General features: G+C 46.2%; 1 protein-coding gene across 1 annotated transcript in view; it reads left to right on the top strand.

Moving 5' to 3' along the window:
- The first annotated feature begins 2,071 nt into the window (after window positions 1-2,071).
- The window catches only part of Mansc4 (MANSC domain containing 4), a 9,256-nt gene continuing 1,556 nt past the window's right edge, over window positions 2,072-9,771 (top strand). Inside the window, exons 1-2 of the mRNA XM_021191830.1 lie at window positions 2,072-2,351; window positions 7,467-7,601. Coding sequence (XP_021047489.1) covers window positions 2,135-2,351; window positions 7,467-7,601 — 352 coding nt within the window. The 5' untranslated portion in view covers window positions 2,072-2,134. The remainder of the gene's footprint in view (window positions 2,352-7,466; window positions 7,602-9,771) is intronic.

The raw sequence follows: 9,771 nt of genomic DNA, 5'->3' as shown, positions 1-9,771 counted from the left end.
AGAAGAAGAAGAAGAAGAAGGAGGAGGAGGAGGAGGAGGAGGAGGAGAAGGAGAAGAAGAGAAGAGAAAAGGAAAGAAAAGAAAAGGAAAGGAAAGGAAAGGAAAGAAAAGAAAAGAAAAGAAAAGAAAAGAAAAGAAAAGAAAAGAAAAGAAAAGAAAAGAAAAAGCCAACAGAGGGCCTGAAGTAGAAAGGGGATGTTTACTGGAAGTGTTTGTGGGAGGAATTAATTGGGGGAGAGTATGCTCCAGATATATTATGTACATGTGTGAAATTGTCAAAGAGGAGATTAATTCAAAAATATTTTGTGCAAATTAACTAGCACATCCATATCATTAGCATACAAATTTTGTTTTAATACATGGTAAAATTCTATGCATTTCAAAGAATTGTTTAAAATAAAATTCTTTTTAAAAAATATTTATTTATTTTATGTGAGTTCACAGTTGCTCTCTTCAGACGAAGGCATCAGATTCCATTACAGATGGCTGTGAGCCACCGTGTGGTTGCTGGAAATTGAACTGGGGACCTCTGGAATGGTCAGTGCCCTTAACTCCTGAGCCATCTCTCCAGCCCCCAAATAAAATTATTTCTGGTTCACTATCAGTGAATGTTTGATTTGTGCATCTACTATACACACACAAAAAAAAACACTCTCTGGCAAAATAAACCATGTGGCACACACCTTTAATTTCAGAACTTAGGAGGCAGAAGCAGTCAGATGTGAGTTTAAGGCCGGCTTGGTCCACATAACAAGTTCCAGGCTAACCCTGCACTGTGAGACAATGTCTCAAAAACATAGGTGTTGAAAGTGAGGAAAGCTGACTTGTCTCTCAAGTTCAGTGTTCCCAGCTCAGTGGCAGAACATTTAGCCAGCACACACAAAGTCCTGGGTCTCCATGCCAGCACCAAAACCAGAAAAGATCCTGTTAGAAATAACTAACAGATGGGTGGTGGTACTCACAACCTTAGTCACAGCATCCAGGAGGCAGAGGCAGGCCTACCTGAGCTGAGGCCAGCCAGGACCACACAGAGAAACCCTGTCTGGAGAAAAGGCTGGGGATGGGGAAGGGGAGCAGGCAGGGCAGAGAGAGAGAGAGAGAGAGAGAGAGAGAGAGAGAGAGAGAGAGAGAGAGAGAGAGAGAGAATATAAATAAGGTAAGGTCCAGCTGTCCGGCTGGTGGGGTGGCTGGGCAGGTCAAAGTGCTTGTTGAGGACTCCTGATGCTCTGAGTTTGAACCTCGAATCATGTGGTAGCAGGAAAACACAACTCTGGCAAGTTGTCTCTGCCCACCACATGGGCAACCACGAAGTGGCTGTGAGACATGCGCATGCACATGGTGTTCAGCAGGGAGGCAGGTATGTTGGGTCACAGAGTTACTGGGGATGGAGCCATATGCCTTTTCAAGGCTGTCATATTCCCCTTCGTTATGAGCGTGCTGAATTGGGGTCAGTGGGTTGAATCTTTAGTTTCTTTTAGGCTTACAAGAAAACTACTGGCCCTAAGAAGTAACCAGAATATATACAATTGCATTTATCGCAAAATTAAACATTTTAAATATATTTCTTTTTCTATTTTTTCCTTTCAAGTTTTGTTTTTGTTTTTTGTTTTTTTTGTTTGTTTGTTTGTTTTTTAATAATAAAAAGTCAAACAAGTACAAGAACTGGTTTTCTCTGGAGCCAGAACAACAAAACTTAGGGAGAAAAAAATACAGTCGTCACCAGCTCTTAAGCCTATAGTGAACACCTCACAAAACAATGTGTTGTTTCTGAAAACAGAGTCTCCCTTAATCTGATGTCAAGAGACTAGGTAATTGTTTTCTCAGCAGGACTCAGGGCTAGGGTTTCTCCTGACCTTTATTCCTGCCTAGGAAAAGGTGTCTGTGACTCTTTACTCCTAGAGAAAGAAGAATAGCTGACTAGCTGACTGGAGCATCCCCGACTTCAAGACAGGAAGGGTCAGAACACCAAAACTTGCTGGACAGGGTTCAGAGACAAGGCCGCAAGGCCAGCACTCTCCCGGGGCCCAGCTGGAAAGGAACAAAAAAGGTGCCGAGATGCCTGGGCAGAAGGACGCCCCTCGCAGCCCTAGCAGCCCATGATCAGCTCCAACTGCCTCCCTTCAGCACCGGAGAGATGCGGGCGGCGGGGCTGCTGCTGCTGCTGGGGCTGGCTAGCGCGGTGCACGGGCTCTGCTCACCCACTGTGTTCTACAGAGATTGCTGGATCCGCCGCTTCCCGGGGATGCTCTTGGACCTGGAGGAGTCTCAGAGGTTGGGTGCCCAGTTCCTCAAGTACTACTCCGAGAACACTGGGCAGAAGTGCGGCCGGAGCTGCTGCCTCCGGAAGGATGGTAAGTGCGAGCAAGAGCAAGCGGGGCTGGCAGAGCCTACTTGGGTAGTGTCACAGCACGAGGGCCAAGACTGGGGGTGGGGTGGGGGGTGAAACCAGGGAGGACCCCGAAACCAGAGCATTAGGCCCATAGGGGGAGGGCCAGAGAGGACTCCAGGAGCATGAGGCCCAGGTAGAGAGGGAGGAGCAGAAGGACCCAGGGTGGGCAGCAGCAGAGCAGGTGATTTTGAACGTGATCTTCTTTAAGCTATAGAACCCGTGGTATCCTGCTTTCTTTGACGAAGTTCTTTCTTTCAGGGTTAACTAACTTGATTATTTTATAATCCAAATGTTTCCAATAAACCCGGTGCTGTGGCCCATGAATGCAGACCCAGCATTTAGGAACTGGAAAGTGGTGGTGGTGGGATGGGATGGATCAAGCCTCAGTTACATAGGCTACACAGTTACACTGTGACCAGCAGGGGCTAAGACTGTGTCTCAAAACCAAACAACAAACACAAACGACCAGGGTTTACAGTAACTAACTTTTAAACTGTATTTACTTTTGTTTCTCAGTGCTTTTAAGATGTTTTCTGTTAAGTCTGAGAATCTCAGTGTTTTGACTACATTCACCCTCACTCTGCCCTCGAACCTCTAACTTCTAACCTTTCTAGATCCCTCACCACCACTCGCTTCATATTCTCCTTTTAAAAAATAACCCACTGACTCCAGTTTGTCTTGCCCAGATTCTCCTGGGCATGACCAAGAACTGCTCCCCTAAGGGGGAGGAAAAAAGAAGGAAAGAAAGAAAAGCCAACCAACCCTGAGTCCCCTCCCATGAAGCCATCAACTGTCAACAGCTCCTCTGTTAGAAGTAAGGGCTCTCAATCCCCTTTCGACTCCTGCTGGAAAGCCGACTGGCTTGATCCTGTACTGGTCTGGTATAGCTGTGAGGCTCCTCTGTTTGTTTGAGATGTACTTACATGTGACCCAGTTTGAATTCACTTTTCAGTGGAGACGGGCCTTTAATTCCTGGTCCTCCATCCCTAAATCCCAAGTGCTGGGATTATAAGCAAGCACCACCATGTTTAATAATTTCTTCTTAAAATAACTTTTGGTGGTTTCAGTGTCATGTCTATCTTATAAGATGTGTCTCACAGCTTATAAAGCATGGGGCACATTGTACAGGAAGTTAGAGTGTAGATATGCTATCTTCAAGTTTCCCTATAAATGGGATTTGGGTGTGAACGCCTTCAAGGTCAAAACTGCTTGAAGACATTTTCAGTTCTTTTAAAGCTAGGTAGAAAGATGTGAGAGCAACACAGTGTATGGTTAAAGCCATCCCCACAGGGGCCTCACTGTCTTTTAACCATAATTTGATACTGATTATTCATTAAAGACATTGCTTAGCCAATTGCATATGCAAATTTCTGAATAAAGTTTAGAGCGCTGTCTAGGAGGGCGGCCAGATTTTCAGGGATAGTGGTTTGAGAGACTTGTCACAAGCCATGACCTTCAAAGCTAAAGAGGCACAAAGAACAATGATTTGATAAAAAAGAATCTTTTCAGAGCAGGGTCATGGGCTGGGGGTTCAGTTAAGTTTGTAGGGTGCCTGCCTACCATGCTGGAGGCCTCCAGTACATAAACCCAGAGCGGTGGCCCACTTCTGTAATCTCAACACTGAGGGATGAAAACAGGGAGATCACAAGTTCAAGGTTGTCCTCAGCTACGTAATGAGTTTGAGGCCAGCCTGGAATACATGACATCTTGCTGAAATGAAAACAAAACCAAAACAGAGCTGGGGAGATGGCTTAGTGGCTAAAGGGCTTGCCAGACAAGTGTGAGGTACCAAGTTTGAATCCCCAGAGCCCACTTAAAGCTAGGCACAGGAATATGAGCATCTATAATTCCCAGTGGCCCTAAAGGGAGATGGAAGGTAGAGACAGGGGAATCCTTGATAGCTCTAAGGCCAGCTAGCCTAAGGCATGCAGCAGCCAAAAAGCAGAGACGGTGCCTCAAACAAGGCAGAAGAGGACTGACACCCAAGGCTGTCCTCTGACACACGAGCACTCACACACATATATCACACTCACATGCTTATCACATATCAACATTAAATAGAAAAACCGTCCAGGGCAGTCATCCGGGACTCTCCATGAGCCCAGAGTCTCTGCAGTCAGGAAGGCAGGACAGGACGACAGGGCCCAGACTTGTCACACTTCCGCACGGAGCTGGAACATTGAAACATATACATGAAATAGAAGGTCAGTGTCCTTATGTCCTTTCTTCCCTCCCTCCCTCTCCCCCTGTCCTCTTCTTGGGGAATCCTGATCTGTCCCCTTCAGCCTCTGGAAAGCGGAGATTATGGATGGGTGCCACATTCCCAGCTCCATAGAAAACATGTCAGGGCTGGAGAGATTAGAGAGGTTTCTCAGTGGTTAAGAACTCCTATTACTTTTGTAGAGGATCTGGGTTCAAGTCCCAGCACCCACACTGAGCGGCTCCCACCTTCTGTAACTCCAGCTCCAGCTCCAGGGATCTGATACCCCTGTCCTCCACAAGATGCACTGATGCCACATGCCTCCCCTCTCATAGATACACAAGTACATATAATTAAAAATAAAATCTTTCATAAAAAGTTATTCCAATAAAAATCAGTCTCTATAAGCGAGGTGTGGTGGCTGATGCCTATAATCCCAAAACCAGGGAGGCTGAGGCAGAGGAATTGCCATGAAATTGTGGTCACTCTGGGATATATAATAAGTCTGAGTTCAAGGCCAGCTCAGGCAATAGAGTAAGATCCAATACTGCTCTCTATCACACCAATGACTTTCTTATCACAAATCTAAATATTAAATAACTTTTTCAGTTCCTTTCCCTTACAACTTCCCAGAACCATCCTTGGGGGTTTTGCAACCCAATGTATTAGTAATTAATTTTGTCTTATTATTTCTCTTCTGGGAAAAAAAAATAAGAAATGCTGCAGAAATCTGAGGGTGTCCCAGAAGTGAGACTGAAGCTGTAGCTCTCCATGGCTAACTCTCCTGAAGGGCAGAGCAGGGCTCCACAGCACAGTGCCCTCTCTGACCTCATGATCCCCACCAATACAGCACAGTGCTTTCCCTGACCTCTACCCGCAACCCCTCAGCACAGCACACTCCCTGACCTACATGCATGGCACCCCCAGCATGCTTGAGGTGAGACACTGTATCTCTGTAATCCTGTTTTATTAAAGAGTGTGATACCTCTGAGCCAGCTGACACATCACATGGGCCTGGCTGCTCTGCAATAGGAAAGAACTCTCAGTGCATATACACATCAGGACAGATGCACAAAGTTTTGCACCCAGTAACTCTGATTCTTGGTTTCCAGAAATAACCAGTATGTTTAAAGCGACAGATCTGGAAAACAAAAGCCAGCGTGAATATGTGATAAGCAGATATGCCCTGCCCACTGACACCAGCATCCTTGTGTATTTAAGAGTCACTGATCAGGCTTCTCCTGGGAAAACATTTGAACCGAGATCCACACCCTCAGGTGTCATGCCATCTTCTGGCTGTCCCCACTCTGTCCTTCCCTTGTCTGTGTTGGAGCATCTTTCTTTCTTTCCTTTCTTTCTCTTTCTTTCTTTCTTTCTTTCTTTCTTTCTTTCTTTCTTTCTTTCTTTCTTTCTTTCTTTCTTTCTTTTTTTAAAAGATTCATTTATTTTTATTTATATGAATACACTGTAGCTATCTTCAGATACACACCAGAAGAGTGCATCAGACCCCATTACAGATGGTTGTGATCCACCATGTGGTTGCTGGAAATTGAACTCAGGACCTCTGGAAGAGCAGTCAGTACTCTTACCCACCAAGCCATCTCTCCAGCCCACATCTTTCTTTTTATGTTCCTCCTTCTTCCTCTAGTGGCCCCAGGACCTTAGCACTCAGAGACCATGTTGTACTTAGAAACCACACAGGTACTTTCCAGAGCTTTGTGTAGACAACTGATGTTTTTCATGCACAAAAACTACTAAGACTAAAATATAATGATTCTATGGGATATGATGGTGTGTGCCTTTAATCCTAGCAGGCAGAGTCAAAAAGATCTCTGAGTTCAAAGCCAGCCTGGTCTACACAGTGAGTATCAGGCCAGCCAGGATATACAGTGAGACCCTGTCTCTAAATATGTGATCAGTCCATCAGCATAAGGCTGGTTATGGTAGCTCACACTTACAGTCCCAGCACTTAGGCAGGAGAATTGCTGCAAGGCCTGAGCCCAGACTGGTCTATATAACAAGTTCCAGGCCAGCTAGAGCTACTTAGAGAGACCTCTGTCTCAAAAGAATGAAAATCAAGTAAAAATTCCAGGTGTACTCTGTGGAAAGGAATATATTAGAGTATTTAGAATAATATTTTCTTTCAAATAGGTGTATTATATAGCTTTAATAGTTTATAATGTTCTGAAAATATATAACCACAATACGAGATTCATTCAATGTTCCAGAAAGAAATAGAAGTTACTCAGATCTCATCTGACTGGTAGCAAAGCCAAGCTTGGTGGTTATGTCCCTGTGATCCCAGCACTAGGAGGCTGGGTAGGACTATCACAAATTTAAGGCTCACCTGGGGGCTGGTAAGATGGCTCAGTGGGTAAGAGCACTGACCGCTCTTCCGAAGGTCCTGAGTTCAAATTTCAGAAACCACATGGTGACTCACACCACCCGTAATGAGATCTGACACCCTCTTCTGGTGCTGTCTGAAGTCAGCTACCATGTACTTATGTATAATAATAAATAAATCTTTGGGCCGGAGCAAGCAGAGGTCCTAAAAATTCAATTCCCAACAACCACATGAAGGCTCACAACCATCTGTATAGCTACAGTGTACTCACATACATAAAGTAAATAAATAAATCTAAAAAAAAAGTTCTTTGTGTTTTTTTTTTTTAAAAATTAAGGCCCACCTGGGCTGTGTAGTGATACTCTGTCTCTCTCTGTCTCTCTCTGTCTCTCTCTGTCTCTCTCTGTCTCTCTCTGTCTCTCTCTGTCTCTCTCTGTCTCTCTCTGTCTCTCTCTCTCTCTCTCTCATACACAAATACACAACTGATGGAAGCCAGGATCCTAACCCTAAGCTGATTCCCTTGGCCTTTTCAGTTTCCTGTAATGTGGCTGTCTTCTTCCACGATCCCATCCACGACAATGTCAACTGCCTTCATGTTCACTGCCCAACCCTGGAGAGTTGCATCCTGGAGCCTGGGACCAGTGCCATACTGTATAACATAACAGCAGGTAAAGACTCCGTCTAACAAGGCTTTGGGAAGCAAATGCTACCTCTCTAGAAGGGCCTGCAGCTTCAAAAGCTGGCTGGAACACCCAGGCTTAAGTCCCCAGACTGTTGTTTGCCAGAAACCTCTGTCTGGAGATGGTTTGGCCATCAGGACCTTGTTTGGCACATTCGACAGCATTCATTCCAGATGACAGACTATGCACAACTGAACAGGAGTGTAAGCTCTGTGGTTGGATGATATTGAGAACTCAGCAGAAGCTAAAGTAGGCATTTTTACTACAGTGGCTGGGAATGTCACTCAGAAGCAGAGAGAGTGCTCATGGGCCACCTGAGGTCTATGGACACTGAAATAGGGTCATACACAGTTGGAGGTAAGGGTGTAAGAAGCTCCCCAGATAGACACCAGCATCTTACAGGTCTCTAGATAGCCAGTGCACTGAAAAAGACCGTGTCTCAAGAGTGGATGGATCTGAGGGCCACCACCCAAGGTTGTCCTCTCATCTCCTACTCCTGTTCCTGTACACATCAGTGTTCCCACACATGCACACACTCAGACACACACAGGTGGTCACATGCATGCACACATAGCATGGGCACACGATACTGCCTCAGCACACAGCCCATAAGAGGAGGAAACTGCAGAAAGTGAGAAACCAGGCAGAAGCAGGCAGGGAGCCCTGAGCCACCATCCAGCCAGTGGGAAAACTCACCTGGCCACATGAATGGGGACATTAGGAGCTACAGTGAAAATATGGCTTCAAGAGGGCAGTGACATCTTCAGGTTGACATTTTCAGAAACAGAGGGAGACATCTGGTCAGGGAAGCATTGGAACTGACAAGGTAATGGTGTTTGTTATGAAGCAATTTGCTGCTGAACTTTGGAAAGATTCATTAGGAGCCTCTGGTACTGGGGATAAGTCCCAGGGATTTGCGCTGAGCCACATCTCCATCCCTTAGTAACCTTTTAAAGGATGGAAATGAGGGAAGAGCCAACCCCTGCTTCTTATATAGCCCAGAATGGGTGGTGGGGGTGGGAGGAGGCAACAGGCCAAGGTTAGCGCTTTTGGACCCCCTCAGAGATGGTGCCTGGGGTGTGCAAGTATTAGTGTCTGATAGAGCACTGGAAAAGTTCAGTGCCTGAAAGAGGAAGGTGCAGGCCACATGCACCTCGGTGCCATCAGTATAGTGGGACAGCTATGGAATCTGGGGAGGGAGGTGAAGGGAGATGAAGACCAAGGATGGTGTTCTGGTTTGCTTTCTGTTGCGGTGATTGACACCACACTGCAAGCAGCTTGCAGAGATAAATGTCCCCATGGGCGTGGATTTGATGGCCTAATCCCCAGTTGGTGGTGCTCTTTGGGGAAGCTTACAAGGTACAGCCTTGCTAGAGGAAGCACTTCTCGGGAGCAGGCGTTGAGACTGGATAGCCTTGCCTTACTGCCAGTAAGCTTCCTGCATGCATCTGAAGATATGAGCTCTCAGTTTCCTGCCCTGACCACCATGCCTGCTGCTTGCCTTGATGTACTCGGCCATGGTGTTTTATCACAGCAGTAAGAAGGTTACTAATGGGTGTGTGCATATGTGGGGCTATTTCATCTTGCACACTTATGACTCCCAGCTCACGACCCATCATGAAGGGAAATCAGGGCAGGAACTTGAGGCAGGAGCCTCAAGTTGTTCCTAGGATTGAGCTCAGCTAGCTTTTCATACAACTGGAACCCACAGTGTGCTAATCCCTCCTACATCAACCATTAATCAAACAGTACCACAGATACGCCCACATGCTAACAAGATGGAAGCCAAGTCCTCAGTGGAGGGTCCCTCTTCCCAGCTGTCTCTAGTTTATATCAAATTGACAACAGGTATGAGGACAAAGGACAGATGGCTGGGACAAAAAGCCAAGGCTAAAGAAGAGGCAGGCAGTTGGACTTGACTGCCAGGGCTCAAGAAGGTCCCACAGTACTGAGGATGCCTCTGAAGCTTAAACTTTGCAAAATGATGAGAGATGAAGCATTGTCACAGAGGTCAAAGTGGGGAAGAGAAGCAGCATAGGTGGACAGCACTCCTGGTGGGGAGCACTGGGGACACAGGCAGACAGCACTCCTGGTGGGGAGCACTGAGGGACACAGGCAGACAGCACTCCTGGTGGGGAGCACTGGGGACACAGGCAGA

Source organism: Mus pahari, chromosome 2 (genome assembly GCF_900095145.1).
Source record: "Mus pahari chromosome 2, PAHARI_EIJ_v1.1, whole genome shotgun sequence".
NCBI classification, from domain to species: Eukaryota; Metazoa; Chordata; class Mammalia; order Rodentia; family Muridae; genus Mus; species Mus pahari.
The sequence above is the reverse complement of the archived record's forward strand: the minus strand, read 5'-3'. Positions and strand labels throughout refer to the sequence as shown.